The sequence below is a fragment of the Zea mays genome, chromosome 4 (assembly GCF_902167145.1).
Source record: "Zea mays cultivar B73 chromosome 4, Zm-B73-REFERENCE-NAM-5.0, whole genome shotgun sequence".
NCBI classification, from domain to species: Eukaryota; Viridiplantae; Streptophyta; class Magnoliopsida; order Poales; family Poaceae; genus Zea; species Zea mays.
In genome coordinates, this window is record NC_050099.1 from 185,136,972 (window position 1) to 185,152,276 (window position 15,305).

Consider the following 15,305-nt stretch of genomic DNA (forward strand, 5'->3'; position numbering starts at 1 on the left):
CCTCGAGGCGGAGTTTCGTGGGTACGCTTGCAGCCTTAGGTGTGGCTATAATGACACCCACGCCCTCGAGTCTAGTGTAGTTAGTAGTCGTTGTATCTACACACTACATATTACTCGCATTACTCGCAGGGATGCATGCAACCTCCTGAACATCTATAGTGACATATTTTGACCACAACTTCATCATTGATAATAAATATAAAGGACGAGAGCTTTATCTCAACTTCAAGGCTGCATGATTGGTTTGATAAGAGGCACATGTGGTTCTAGCCTTTTATGCCGCCTGCAGCAGTCTACGCATAGTTTACCAAAAACATTGTTTTGCACTGTTCTGCACTGTTCGTAGAGTGAAGTTTGAATATGAATATAAGGATGAGTAAACTGCTGGAGATAGTCTTATAGTCGTGGTGTCTAAAGATGTCTTAGGGAGAACCATGGCCTATATGACCTTGTCCTGGCCAACGCAAAACTTAACCTATAGGGCATATGACCTCAAGGATGCCACGGTGGCCACTAAGAAATTGTAGATCTTATTTACCGATGAAGTACCAAAGAGTGATCTACTAGTAGCATTAAAAACCACTACTTGTAGCGTCTTCTACAAGTAGGGGTGACAATGAGCTCTAAATTTTACACTATAAGATTTGAAGGATCAGATCAGTTTAGGACCGGGTCCTATTTCTATTCATTTCTGAACTACAAATTATTTAGGACCCTACCATTTTGTGAAGAAATATTTAGACCACGATCCATTACCACCCTATCTACAAGAGATAGACGACGACAAGATAAATGAACTTTTATCTAATCTAAGATGGTATATATGAAGATCGAAATCATATAAGGCCCACCAAATTACTGGCCATTGAAGACACACGACTTCTCTCCATTAGACAAGAGCATGTCCAAGAGAGTATTTATCTTTGGTTCTTTATTTGACTCTCTATTTACATTTTTATAAATATTACACTCTATGTAGCATATCATTCTAACAGACTATCTATCTAAGAGCATCTCCAAGAGACTAGCTAAATAGCTTGTCAAGCTAAATTTTAGCTAATTAATAGCAAAATAGCTCTCCAACAGGCTAGCCATTTAAGTTGACAAGCTATCCGATTCTTTAGATTGACTCCCTCACTAGCCAAATTTGGCTAGCAAATCTCGCTAGCCAAGCTAACTTGCATGTTGGAGAGTCTGTTGGAATAAGATGTTATATTTAGAGTTTAATCTTTATAGAGTGACAAATAAAGAGTCAAATAGAGAGTCAAAAATAAAGAGTCTTTTGGAGATGCTCTAATTTTGCTAGTAAAATGGTTAGTCAAATTTGGCTAGTGAGAAAGTCAATATAGAGAGTCAAATAGCTTGATGAGTCATATAACTAATTATTAAAGAGTTATTTTGCTGTTAAATAGCTAAAATTTAGCTTGACGAATCATTTAACTAGTATTTTGAAGATGCCAGGCCCATTGTAGGCCCACGACTTCTTTCCGTCCGACCCCTAGGCGGGCCGCGGCGGACCCTTTCCTCACCAAACCCACACCTGCCTCAACTAATCGGGTCAGATCAGGTCATCGGGAAGGCCGCCATGGACGACGAGGAGCACGAGGTTTACGGCCAGGAGATCCCTGAGGACGGCGATATGGACGGCGCTGACGTTGATATGGCCGCCGCCGGGGACGACGCGGCGAAGGTACCACCTCTGTATTCGTGTGTTTCACGCTATACCCTAGCAATGGGTCCTTGCGGATTGTTGACCCCCCTCGGGGTGCGTACAGCTTCAGGAGCTTGACGAGATGAAGCGCAAGCTGAAGGAGATGGAGGAGGAGGCCGCCGCCCTCCGCGATATGCAGGCCAAGGTCGCCAAGGAGATGCAAGGTTGTCTTCCTACGTACTCGCCCACCTTGCCTTTTCGATGCTTGGTGTTTTCTTGCAGTGTGTTGAGGTTTCACTAGAGCGGTTCGATATGCTATAAGCCTTTGATGATCTTTGCATACAAGAATCTTTAAGACCGTTCGAGCGAGTTAAGATCAGTGTCTGTAACTATGGCCGAATTTGTTATTTGGTTGGCTTGGTAAAATTGTGAGATTGTGACAAATCCTACTTCTGTTCACTTCCTTTTTTAACCTGTTCAGTGTGTGTGTACTTGTAGTAGGAGTGTATGATCATGCCATACATATTTTTTGTACACACCTTGAATTATAGATTTAATTTAGTTACATGCTCTACATGTATCTTAGATTTTTGATATCTGATCACAGAGCAGTTCAAATTGAATTTTGACATGTACTTCAGATGTCCTTACATATTCTGTCACTGAGGCTATTTCCTTATGCACAAGACCAGGAACACGCTAAGAATCTTTCATGATAAAATTGATATCTACCAGACTTCCACATATGCCAACCCGTTGTTGTTGTTGTTGTCATACTCGTCTCTTGCCCTCCTATATTTTCTATCTTATTTTTGGTGTTTCTGTCTATTGGAAATCCCTTGCCCTTGTCATTGTATCATTCGTATCTTATTGACTGATCCCCAGTATGGCAAGTCGACAATCCCTCTGCTTTTGCTTTACTGCATGATCCAGACAAATACACTAACCATGGGTTCATATACATGCAATGGAAATAATTCTTTTACCAAAAATGCTAATATCTTCTGAGTAGTTGCATACTTTGTCCGGTGGGTTAATTTTATTATGCCCTGAGTACTGTTTGGTACTTTTCAAATTAAAAGTTCTTCTGTGAAGTGTAAGCGCATGGAGCATCTTGCGTATGTTGGGATTTCGTTCTGGTGATCTATATTTATGTTCATCGAAATTGGCACTTGCTACTATAAAAAATACGTGTCATTTTTTGGACATGACATAGTCTCCAATGTGTACCTTTGACCATTAGTTTATGCCTTATATAAGACTAGTAAAGGGCCTTTCCAGCAATTGGCTGCAGTTTCAGCTGCAGCTGTACAGCCATCCAACAGTGTAGCATATGCAGCATCCAATCAGCAGCTGACACCTCAGCAAACAGCCAGCAGCAGCAGCAGCCTGAAAAGCAGCTTAAACGCACAACAAACATGCCAAAAGTTTCTAAGACTAACCCACATTTATAATATTCATGCTTTTGGACTAAATTTTATAAATAATAATGGTCAAAGTTTCAAAAGTTCGGCCAATTATTTGTGACCAGAGGTACTAGTACCTCTTCTGTGTGCATGTAGATCCACACTCCATGTTTCAACATAGTGTTTATCCAAAGGTAGAATTCAAATACGATGAGCAAGATTTTGTTTATGCCTTACTGCATTTGTGTCTTCTGGTGGATATGCTGGTCTAACATTACTTGGTTTGGTTAAGGGTTTACATTAATTTTATCTTGCTTGTTTAGTTCAAGATGCAAGGTTTCCTGACAGAATTGCTCTTCTGTTTTGCAGGAGGTGACCCTAGTATATCTACAGCTGAGGCGAAGGAGCAGGTGGATGCCCGGTCTGTGTATGTTGGAAATGTAAGAATTTATAATCTCTCTTTATTGTGAGTTTATTATGTTGCTTTTCAACTTCTATATAATATATTACTTGTCATTCTACGTTTCTGAAGCACGAAGTATGAAATGTGGATATATATATTATGTGATAGGCACATACATATTGCCTAGTAGCTAATAGATATTTCATTGGCACTCGTTTAGTTATGAATGGTTTCTCTCAAAAAATGCCAAGTACCCAACTGCCCTGCCGACTTCTATGGTTGGTGCTTACTGAAGAATGTTGTAGTGCTGGATATCTGTATTGGAAGACTTATCAAAACCTCTTCCTACTTTTGATGTTGCCTCCTTACCCAAATTCTTGACGCTTTCCTCGGAACACATCATATTGCTATTATGAAATGCTTTATGTGTGCTTATCATAATCCTTTGCTATCAGTACACCTTTGATATGTCTTTATGGCGTTCTATTCTATTTTATTTTATTGATTTCGTGCATTAATTAAGTAATGGTGATGGTCACAGGGCTACTGTGCTTGAGCAAGCCTTTCAAATTGACTAATGGGCACTGGGTCATGTTTTAGAGTTAATGTAGAGTGAAAAGAAAGAAGAAAAGATAGAAAAATATCTGAAAAAGTATAAAAAAGTGCATGGAAGAAACAGAGAGAAAAACAGAAAGAGTAAAAAGGTATAATATAGATATCATAGGTTAGATGACCTCCCTGGCGAAGCAAAAGAAGTCAACACAGAGCTGCTGTGTACATTCCGGATGGCACTTTTTGACAGGAACTGGCATGGAGACATCTGATGTGGTTGGTAGCTGCTGGTCCACTGATATCACCTGAGTGGTGCATAAGTATGACATGTAAGTGTAACAGTAGGAAACCTTAATCTTGACTCTATTCTTTGCTGTCTCTGAACATGTGCCTTGGCTATCTTCCTACCTTTTTCCTTTTATTCTGCGTTTCACCTAACGGCTGTACCTTTGTTTTTATCAGATCATATAGTGAAGATTTCTTTTTCTTTATTAACATGAGAATAAACGCTGCCCAGTATTTTAGTGCTTATGAGTGAATGCATATTCACTAAATAAATTAACAATGGTCATGAAAACGGATTTGCATCTCCTTGAAGGTTTTAATAAATGCTGCCTGACATTTTTGTTGCATGCTAGTGACATGCAGGTTTACTGTTGAAATTAGCTGAAATATTAACAGTTCTGGATGCTACAAGGAAAAAGATAATAATGACTATGGTGGATCCTTATTTCCTTTGCATTATTAGTTTGTATTTGAAAAAAATCTAGTGCAAAGTTTCAGACTCCTGGTATGATACTCCCTCCGGTCATAACATACATTTGAGTTTGCAGACCTTCAATGTGTATATTTGACCACTAATTACTTCTAGATTATAGAATATATTCTTAAGATGCTTCGAGTATAAGTGGTTTTGCTAGTATATTGAGCACAAATCAACACATATAACTGAATAATTATAATTATGATAGGAAAATATGGAAGCAGTGGAATATTTGTGTTTTTGATGGAACAAGATAATGTGTGGTGTTCTGCAGGCTGTTGCATAAGAGCAGTTTATGGTGTACTTCTGGGGCTTTAGTGTTCCAAGAGCTGATCCTAGGGTCACTCACCGTGCTTAATTAATCCTTCTATATAGTGGAGGTGCTGGTGATCGTTGCTTGTAGTGTTTGGTGGTTCATATTTTGCTAATCCTTTGCTAGGAGTATGTGTGCTGATTTTGGGAGAAGGCATTCTGCCTCTCTCTCGCTTGTTTTGTTCTCCTCTTCTGCATGAAATGATTTTTAGCTCTCCAGCGCAGTTTGATAAAAAGAACATATCGACACATATAACTGACACGCTTGCAGACTAAGAGCAACTCCAAGAGCTTCTTTATATCTTTCTGTATTGATAGGAATAGAGATTTTGGTGAAAAAAGTGCCCTCCAACTTCTTAATTAGATAACCAAATATTGTCATTCTGTATTCCTGATTTCTCACTCTCCAAAGATGGAGAACCAGGTGCCGCGGTGTGCACAAGATATAGAGAAACTATTGATGATCAAAGATATAGAAAATGTTTTCTATTAAAATGGTTCTCCAAATTGCTGGAAATAATCATGTGTCTGTGTGCATGCTAGTGTCTAGGTTCATAGCTTTTACTGTAGCTAAATTTCACCATGGAGTAATAGATAATAATAGACTGATTAGTTGGGTAATATTCTGCATTTGTTAGGGGCTATCACAACCTGATTTGTAGCTCACATTGGCTGGACATCAATTTTTGTGACCTAAAGGAGTATTAAGTATTGTTTTTTATCTACTGTTGCGAAAGGCCCTCTAGCTGAGTTGGTTAGGTGGTCTGAGTAGTACTCCTCAGGTCCTGGGTTCGACTCCCCGTGGGAGCGAATTTCAGGTCGTGGTTAAAAAAAACCCTCGTCTGTCCCACGCCAAAGTACGGGTCTAAGGCTCAGCTTCGGTCGTTCTCACATGGGCTTCGATGCCGTTGTGTTGTATGGGTGGGGCAGGGGTTTGGGGGTTTTCTCGACCTATGTGAGAAGGTCTTCTTCTTATACAATACTCTAGGGCTGTCTTAACCCCAACCCCCCCCCCCCCCCCCCCCCCAAGTCGAGTTTTTTCTTATCTACTGTTGACTCTCTTCAATTACCCTTTATTATGTTGTTTGGTTTACATATTAGTCAACTTGGCCTGTCAGTTCTCTTCAGCATCTCTTTATAGTGCATGTTTGCCTTGTATAGTGCATGTTTTAGCTGCAAAAAGTGATACTCTATTTTTCTCTGTAGTGTCACAGACCTAAGGTTTAATACCCATTTAACGCACATTGTTTCTCATTTCAACGGATTCTCCTGTTTTGCCATACATATGCCTTCAAAAGTAAGTCTATTAGAGAGACAACCTTTAAAATAAATAACCTTCTAGGACTGCACCTAGTTCATTTTCAAAAGGAACACTTGTCTTTTAAGAATGACTAGTCGGTTGCCCGTGCGTTGCGACGGCTTACAACAATACCCACGTAAATTATCTACCAAAAAAATTTCAAGATTTTTTATTGATTGTCTCCGCTCTCTGTATAATATTTTTTTTGATTTGGCTAACTGATGTTATTGTTTACACCATGCAATATGTCTTGGTACAACACGGCTAATGAAGTGAGCGATTAGAAGAGAGTTCACAACGACTGACTGAACGAACAAAGATTATAAAATGACATAATTCCACCATAAAGAGACCAAATAAGAGAAAGTTTGTGAGCTCAAGTTTCTAAAATAAGTCACATGAACTCAAACTTATAAAAAGATAGATCAAAATATGAAGTGATTGCTAAAGTCATGCATCAATAAAAACTGGATGCGCTCTTTGTAGCAATTATTAACATTTAAAACCAACAAATAACTTTTTATTTTACTGTTAGTGTGATAAATCATTGTTGCTCCATCCAATTCAGTAACCTCAAACTGTCAAACACCATGAAGTCTATTGCGCCAATGTGGTCTTAGAAACGACCTAATACTTGCAAGAGCCAAGAACGTCGTGCCGTGCTTAGGCTGTAGTCTCGGCCCGTAATACTGGCCCGACCCGACACGATTATATTTTTTTATTTTACAAAAAAACATATATACCTATATATAATTTATATTCAATATTAAAAACATCTAAGCATGATGTTCTACTGATTAGACAACTTCACCCAGTGTTTCCCGCCCTTCTTCCATCAGGGCATGAGTTCGAATCCCACCTCCTGCACCGTTTTTTAACATTTTACAATGATTTAATCAAAGGGGTCGACAGGCTAACGGGCTAGCCCGACACAGTCAGCAGTCCAGCATGACGTGTCTGGGCCAGAGTTGTGGCCTGCGGGTGTCTGGCCCGTGCCGGGCCGCCGTTTGACCATCTATAGGCGTGCAACGGATTAATTTAAAATAACTGTGAGGGGTTATTTGTAAAAAGATGACGTGGGACGACCGTTGAAACTGGTGCTTTAAGTATAGTATAGATTATAACTTAGCATTTCAAAGTAAAGCATCAATTAATTTGCCCCTATAATGTGCTCACTGCTTATAAGTGATGGTTTTCTTCATACACACAATATTATGGCATCAACTCTCAATTACTCCACCCAGTTGCATTTTATGTTGTCGACCTTTTTCACCTGTTTGCTGCTTAGTTTACCTAGGCGTGTTGCTTAATGACATAACGCATGGTTTGTGGCCTTACATTTCTGTTATCCATTTGTCAGTCAGCATTTTAACTGATGCAATCATATACTGCAGGTTGATTATGCTTGCACCCCAGAAGAAGTGCAGCAGCATTTCCAAGCTTGTGGAACTGTCAACAGGGTGACAATCTTGACTGACAAGTTTGGGCAGCCAAAAGGTTTTGCTTATGTTGAATTTCTGGAACAAGAAGCTGTCCAGGAAGCTCTGAACTTGAATGAATCGGAATTGCATGGTCGACAGATTAAGGTTCAGAAATATTTGGCAGAGGCTCAATGCTTTTGCAAGAGATTTTAAAGAAATCTCAACAGCGCTTTTACTTCTGCTCTACCTTTTTGCTCTGTGCTCCACAGGTTGCGCCGAAGAGGACTAATGTCCCTGGGATGAAGCAGCGTCCACCACGCGGGTATAATCCCTACCATGGCTACCCTTATAGATCATATGGAGCACCGTACTTCCCCCCATACGGTTATGGGTAAGTATTGTGGTGTACTACTGTCAATATGGATTTCTAGTTTTCTTTCTAACGTAATCGTTTATGGTTTTGCAGGAGGGCTCCTAGATTCCGCCGCCCTATGCGCTACAGACCTTACTTCTGAAGTACGTGCGGGGTAATAATGTTCAATGCAAAACCAGCCATGGTTAGTGGTCAGTCTCGGGAATAATTAAACCTACTGCTGTATCGTTTGCGCTGTTCAATAGTTGACATCGTTGCGGTTCAATGCTCCTTTACCAGCTGCCTTTTCTGACCTCTGTTCTCGCATAAGCGACATGTAGACACAGGACGTAGGGTTACAATTGTTTGCATTTTCTGTCATTCTTGATTCTGATGACCCTATACAGCACTCACCGAATAAGATGCAGTGTCAAGCTCTGGGTAGGTCGGTTAGGACATGGGAGTGGACCGTTCCTTGCTTATTTGCGATAGATTAGTTATATGAAGAGAAATCATCGTGCACTCTCAGATTGCTACCTCAGCCCTATGGTAGAGCTCTCCTAAATCCAGCGGGAGCTCTGCTAAACAGGTCACAGAAGTGATTTAAGAGGCCGGAAGGTGAAAAAGGTAGACTCCTTTGATTCTGTGAAATGATTCTCCACAATCAATTGTATCTATTAGAGAATGAGGTTTTATAGAGAATTAGAATCAGCTCTACCTGTTACGTACACTGTTAAGTCAGCAGCGTCCACAATCCTCAAACGTCTCTGCTGAGCATCAGTTCCGGTGTCGGATTCTGAGGTAATCAAAAGCTGAACTAATAGACAGTCTCTCTCTACCAGACTATTTTACCGCGGGCAAATCTGGTCCGTCGTTAGACTATCTTAACGACTATCTCCAGCAGACTCTCACTCTCTATTTCAATCTTCACCATACAAATAATGTCATCTAACTCTCTATTTCAATCTTCACCATACAAACAATGTCATCTACCGTATGAAGCAATATTTTGCATCCACGTTTACAAGATTCGCTAGAGTTGGCCTTAGACCGTCTTCAACGGTTCCCGCTGCCGCTCCCACACGCCAAATACAACGGCTACAGTACACACGATATAGGTTCAACGTTTTACTCTAGCGGGCGCTCTACACGAAGGTTCCCCTAGCAAGCTTCTCTCTCCCCCTCTAAACACTGTTCACGTGGGTCTACTTCCAATTATTAGTAGATGAAAAATTGATAGGAGGTGAAAATTAGGTATAAAAATGATATTTTATGGTTGTAGTGGGATATAAGGGAAGGATTTAGGGGGGAACCGCTGTACAGGGTGGAGATATAGGGGGAAGAGAACGCTGACGTGGCACGTGAGTAGGATATATGAGGAGAAATTTAGAGGTAACCGTTGAACACAGTCTTACCGCAAGGCCGACATAAAAGCCTCTGAAATATTCTACCATCACGGCATTGCCCCCACCCCCGCGGACCCGCCCCTTCGCCCATCATTCCAACACGAAGAATACTGGCAGACGGCCTCTGATTGCCCTCATGATGCTGCTGATGCCAAAGAGTGTTACAGTAGAGCACAGCGGTGGCTACAGGGGCAGCAGCAACGTGATAAGGCTGGCCGCTGGCAGGCGGCAGCCCTACTCCTACATGCTATTGTCAACCACAAGTCCCAACAGAGAATCTCGCAAAGTTTAATAAAGCTAGGGGACAAAGGCGTGGCAGGTGAGGAGGAGAGAAGAGCATGGCTTGGAATAGCAAGAGCACAGTCACTATACTACATCCTACTCCCTCAGAATCCTCATTAACGATCCTGATGCCGGTGGCCAATTGTGGATCTCAAAGGAGTTTATGCTTTTGAGACCGCACTAATCAAGAAAGATCACGGGCACTGGCCGGCCCACAGCCACACAGCAAAGCGTAGTGCTGTACAAAAGCTGGGGGTATCTGCCAAAAATGTGTGTATGTAGCACAGTAGTACAGCCGTCTTTTCCATTCAGATCAAAGTTTCATGCCTTTTTGGTTTTCACTGGCGCCTCTAGCTCTTCGGCTCGAGAATTGAAATGGAGAGGAAAGGAAAATGTCCGATTATATATAAGATAGATAGATGTTCATGTCCGTATACATGACCCTTTCTTCATTTGTTTGTGTGGATCTTCGAGCCGTTGCAAAAGAATCATTCCTGATACACATGTTCCTAGCGGCGTGATCTCAAATAGGCAAATCCTGGCCAAGCGGCCTCTGTCAGGATTAGTGCCGGTACGGATCACACCCAGAAAGCGTCAAAATACGAGCACGCCAGATGCATGTCCGTCCATTCCCATTCAGACCTGACCATACCTCAAGGTAGATGAAAAATAAAATAAAAAATAGACCGCACCTCCCCCCTGCGGCCCTGCCCTGCCCTGCCCGCATGGGAATTGGGAGAAGGAAAAAAAAACTGTCAGAATCTTAGCGTGCAGTGCAGCAAGCAGCGGCGGGCAGCGCCAAGGCTTGCAGAGGCGCAGCGAGAGGGCGGGGGCGGGGCTAACTTGTCTTGCAAGAGACAACCGGCTTGCCAGATGCCAGCGGACGGACGCCGGCCAGGCGGGTAGGGCTAAAACACCCGTCGATTCCCATTCCCCACCGATTCTGATTTCTGAGGCTGGTGACAATGCAGGCTATAGCGAGGACGATAGCGCCCAGCAGGAGGCGAGAGCGGGGCTGGAGGCGGGCGAGAGCGACCCGGCGGGCGTTACTGCCACCGTCCGGCGATAGGCAGGCGAGAGCGGGGCGACGCGTTGGCGATGCGTCTTCGCGGGCGAGAGCGAGGGGCGACAGTGAGGTGGCGGCTTCTGATTGGTCCACGTGTGCTATAGCCTGAGGCTGTAGCCTGCTGCAGCCTGTGCACTGGAGCAGCAGGGGCGAGAGTGGAGGCGAGAGCTGACGTGGCAGGGGCGAGAGGGAGGCTGTGCACTGGACTCAGGCTGAGAAAGGATCCCGCTTTGTCACATGGTTTCAGGGGCAAGGCAAAATCTTGGGATCAGGCGGCCAGGCGCCGTGGTCCGGTCCGGTCCGGCCCAAAAGTGGGGTGGCTTTTCCTAGCTGTTTGCGTGTGCCTGCCCGGGGCCTCCTCCTCCGCTGCATTGACATGTGCCTGGCTGATGTGCTGTGCTGCACCTGCGCTACATCTCAGACTCAAAGCGAGCTGGGCAGGGTACTCTTCTCCGCCGCTGTGTCCAGTGTCCTTCCCTTGCGCCTGCGGCGCTGCACGTCGATCATGTCCAGTACCGTACCCCTATATGCGGGCCACGCCGGCCGTGCCATCTTTCGCACTGCGTTGGTACGATACAAACCCTTGCTGCAGGCTTGCATGGTGCCATGTTTGCCTGACATTGGTGAACTCATTAGGAGACACGACGCAGAGATCAGTGTGTATTCTCTCTCTCTCTCTCTCTCTAGGAGTAGCCGACAATAGATAGTAGGATGGGGATGGCGCCGGTGAAATCTCACCGGTGCATGCTGGTTTGCTTCAGGTAAACACCGGAGTTTACAGCTAGAGTGTACTACTAGCAGTCCACTTCACATATCTGCAAGCTAGAGCTTAAAGATTGAAAGCTTACATCTGCAAGCAAAGCTTGGGGACGAACAACAAACAACGACTCAGGCACGCACGCGGTATATAAGCAAGAGCCGAAAACGGTCCGCGCAACGCAAGCGCAGCGGCGGCTCTCGCGGGCCACGCGTCACGGCGACGGCGGCCAGTCGAAGCCGGCGAAGCTCTCGCCGAAGCCGCCACCGCCGTAGAACCTCACCTCGAGGTTCTCCAGGCCCTGCGCGTCGTCCCAGATAGCCTCGTCGTCGTCGCTGCCGACGGCGTAGTAGTAGTCGTCGTCGTCGTCCACGAACAACCCCCACGAGACGACGTCGTCGTCGTAGTCCTCGTCCTCGTCCGAGTAGTAGTCGGAGCACTCCTCCCAGTAGCTGTTCTCGTAGCAGTCGTCGACGACGCGCGGGCCCAGGACGCGCAGCCCCGGGTGGCGCTCCCGCAGGAACCGGTCGTCCACGGCCCAGCAGCCGCGCAGGTCCAGGAACTTGAGCTCGCTGCACTGCTCCAGGATCTCCAGCACCGCCTCCGTCGCCACCAGCATGTACCCCATCTCCAGGTGCCGCAGCCTCGGCATGCTGCGCGCGATGGCGTGCGCCTCGTCGTGCTGGCACACCTTGTCCGCCAGGTCGATCGGGTGCATCACCCGCCGGAGCCCCACCAGGGACCTGCAGTGCCTGCCGAACGCCTCCAGCGCGCGGGCCCCGATCTTCGTGCAGCTGCTGATGTCTAGGAACGTCACGTTCGATAGCCGCGGCGCCACGGCTTCCACTACGGAGTCGCTGATCTCACTCCTGGGGATCTCCAAGGTCCCAAGAGCTCGCGCACTAGGCAGATTGTTCAAAAAAAGATGAAGCAGGGATCAGTTATAGTGCAAAATCTGAAATGAATGACAGCAACACTATGCGGACCAACTGATGACTGTCCTCATCTGCCAATAGGCAACGTGACGTGGTGTAATTGTGAGAGCCTGATGAGTGTGTGCCAGTACTTGTGTGTGTACTTGCAAATCCAATGGACACAATTCGAAGAAAAAAAAAGGTCTAATCCTAGTTCACAATGCAAACAATTCAGAACAATATACATCAAATTGCTCAACTTGTTATATCCTACAAGTAAGATTCAAGACCAGAAGGCGTGCCTTGGAATGCATCAAATCCCACTAGGCCCACTTCTAGCCTCCTAATCAATCAATCAATCAGAACGATCCCTAAGCCAGCCTAGACAAATAAAATGGACCTGAATTCGCACATCAGAAATTCAAAATAGAAAGGCTTGTTCTGACTGAGACAACCGACAGCCTGAAACGAAACCAGACAGATAGGCTTAGAATTCTAATCTATTGCTCTACGCAAACGAGCTAGAATTCTAATCTACTGCAGATGAACAACACAAGAATTTGACAGAACTGTTCAGTGTTCTGTTCACTGCCCACAGGAATCGTGACAAAATGAAATTAAATAAAATAAAAAACAGAGAGCATTGCCAGATCTCACACTTACTTGTCTGCGATGAACGAGAAGAGCGGATCGCAGGGCAGCCCGGAGACGCTGATCCGGCGGCACGAGCCGCCGCTGCGGCCGACGAGCAGCTCCACCATGCGGCCGATCTGCTCCGGCTTGCTTTGCTGCTGGCTCCACTCCTCGATGTCGATCTCCTGCCAGCAGTAGGGGCCGGCGACCACCCGCCCCCAGGACTTGCACACCCGCGGCAGGACGGTGAGCACCTCCTGGAGCGGCAGGTTGCGGAAGATGAGCCCCAGCGCGTCCGGCAGCAGCTCCTCCCAGCACCTGTACTCCTTGCCGTCCTCGCACTCCCCCATCACTTCCCTTCCCTTCCCTTCCCTTTCCTGTACCAGGCGAAGCACCGCCCTTATTACGAGCTATCCCATCCATTACGACTGAATGAAGAATGCCAACTGCCGCAGCTCAGGTTAAAACGCGAGTGGGGAATAAGAGCTACTGCTACGTGATTTCGTGCGCCAATCTCCTCACATCAAAGAAGCTGAGAAGAACTCAAGTCAACTGAACACAGATCTTGCAAGTAGACTGAGGCAAGCAAAAACAAGAGATAAGCGAACATTTTGAGAGATCAGATAGAAGGAAAATGCGATTCTTATCAAGCAACCTCATAAAATTTTCTAACCAAGACATCAGAAACCACCGAAGGATGCGGGGAAGCTAATTCCTCGCCCCTCTCCAACCGAGAGCCAAAGCATTTTTTTATTTATTTCCATTTCTTCCAAGCGAGTGCGGGGGGGGGGGGGGGGGGGGGGGGGGGGGGGGGGGGGGGGGGGGGGAGGGGGCAGCTTACCTTGGAGATCACTCAAGAGCCAGAGCCCAGAGATACTAAAAGCGGCAGTCTTCCAGCAGTAAAAATGGCTTTGTGTGCCCTGCGAGCAAACCTAAAGAAGGCAAAAGCACGCGAGAGTGGTGGCAACTGATACGATGTAGTAGTAAGCACCATCCAAAAGCCGGCTAGAAAAAAGCAGCTTCATTAAACGCTAACAATACTGGCTCCAATCACAGGGTACCAGGAAGAGGAAGGCGCGGCACAGATCTAAAAGAGAAGGCCTCTTGCGGCTGCAGGGACGGAAAGCGCAGCATGCCAATTGGCGAGCATCCCGCATACCATTTCTTCCACCCCGTGGCCGCACCAAACAGAAGCTACGGCTCCCAGGTAATTTGTGTGTGTGGGGAAGGACGCGAAAGCTTCGCCCTTTTTGGGGGTCGAAGCTGAAGAACACCGTCTTTGCCCAGCATAAAAATTTGCGCGAGAGAGAACAGCGGAAGAAACTCCGGAGCAGGCAAGCAGCTATCTATCATTACGGTTCGGGGGGGAGGGAGGGATTTTTATTGCCCGCGTATATTTACCGGATTGGTGGTGCGGAGACGAAGGCCCAGATTCCAATTCGGATCTGCGGGAGGCGGCACCTTGTGGAGGAGGGGAAGGGGACTGATCCGGCTGGACTGGACTTGAGGGAGAATCGAGAGGGCGACCCTGAGAATGAGGATGTGTTGGGCACCAGAAGAAGACGGGAGACTGAAGAAGGCTGCGGGCTAGTAGCTTCCGTTCCGTATGTGCGTGTGTGTTCTCGACTTCTCGTTGTCGAGGAGGAGAGAAAAAAAAACGCGCGGCGCGCAGTGGATGCAGCTGCAATCCGCAGATATTGCACGGCACGTTGGGAATTGTTTTTTTTTTTGGGTCTCTCTTCCCGCATAAATTCAAACAAGAATTTACTGTATTTACCAGCCAATGAAGACGGTAAAAATGTGAAGCATTATTCAGACAGCAGCAGCAGGAGAGGTTTTCAGTTGAACAAAAAAATTGTTGGATCTGGTTGGATGTACTGCAAGTGGAGCTGGACCTGCAGCTTTAATTAATCTATAAAAATAAAATATTATAGAAACCCCATCAATCCACAGAAAATGGTTACCATTACCACAACTAGAGTAGAATTCTAAAGTCGTGTCATGTTGACTTTTATTATTATGGAACCAAAGCTGATTTCATCACTGATTCGACACGGCTCAGCATTACTGCGAAGCGAAGCTAGAGA

The 15,305-nt window shown here is 45.5% G+C and overlaps 2 protein-coding genes across 7 annotated transcripts; one reads left to right on the plus strand and one right to left on the minus strand.

Moving 5' to 3' along the window:
• Positions 1-1,527: 1,527 nt before the first annotated feature.
• LOC100282115 (polyadenylate-binding protein 2) lies at positions 1,528-8,573 on the plus strand. The gene is made up of 6 exons (NM_001155028.1): positions 1,528-1,690; positions 1,776-1,875; positions 3,427-3,497; positions 7,782-7,973; positions 8,078-8,199; positions 8,275-8,573. Exons 1-6 carry the CDS (start codon positions 1,586-1,588, stop codon positions 8,321-8,323), a joined length of 639 nt encoding a protein of 212 aa, NP_001148500.1. The 5' UTR covers positions 1,528-1,585; the 3' UTR covers positions 8,324-8,573.
• A 3,048-nt stretch (positions 8,574-11,621) lies between these two features.
• On the minus strand, positions 11,622-14,924 carry LOC100285680 (ubiquitin-protein ligase). 6 transcript variants are annotated; one of them, XM_035966954.1, is made up of 4 exons: positions 14,620-14,863; positions 14,060-14,150; positions 13,249-13,595; positions 11,622-12,573 (listed from the first exon to the last, which is right to left on the minus strand). In XM_035966954.1, exons 3-4 carry the CDS (start codon positions 13,566-13,568, stop codon positions 11,886-11,888), a joined length of 1,008 nt encoding a protein of 335 aa, XP_035822847.1. In that variant the 5' UTR covers positions 13,569-13,595; positions 14,060-14,150; positions 14,620-14,863; the 3' UTR covers positions 11,622-11,885. The 6 variants fall into 6 exon arrangements, with proteins under 6 accessions (XP_035822847.1, XP_035822849.1, XP_035822848.1 ...); XM_035966956.1 differs by lacking the exons at positions 14,060-14,150; positions 14,620-14,863 and adding exons at positions 13,741-13,794; positions 13,892-14,007; XM_035966955.1 differs by lacking the exons at positions 14,060-14,150; positions 14,620-14,863 and adding exons at positions 13,741-13,794; positions 13,874-14,000.
• Between the last annotated feature and the right edge of the window lie 381 nt (positions 14,925-15,305).

Excerpts from the sequence above, each read along its gene's own strand:
- LOC100282115 (NM_001155028.1), top strand. The coding sequence starts at position 1,586 with ATGGACGACGAGGAGCACGAGGTTTACGGCCAGGAGATCCCTGAGGAC. Across the intron at positions 3,498-7,781 it reads GGTCTGTGTATGTTGGAAAT|GTTGATTATGCTTGCACCCC; the intron begins GTAAGAATTTAT and ends CATATACTGCAG. Across the intron at positions 8,200-8,274 it reads TTCCCCCCATACGGTTATGG|GAGGGCTCCTAGATTCCGCC; the intron begins GTAAGTATTGTG and ends ATGGTTTTGCAG.
- LOC100285680 (XM_008679165.2), bottom strand. The coding sequence starts at position 13,568 with ATGGGGGAGTGCGAGGACGGCAAGGAGTACAGGTGCTGGGAGGAGCTG. Across the intron at positions 12,574-13,248 it reads TTCTCGTTCATCGCAGACAA|TGCGCGAGCTCTTGGGACCT; the intron begins GTAAGTGTGAGA and ends CAATCTGCCTAG.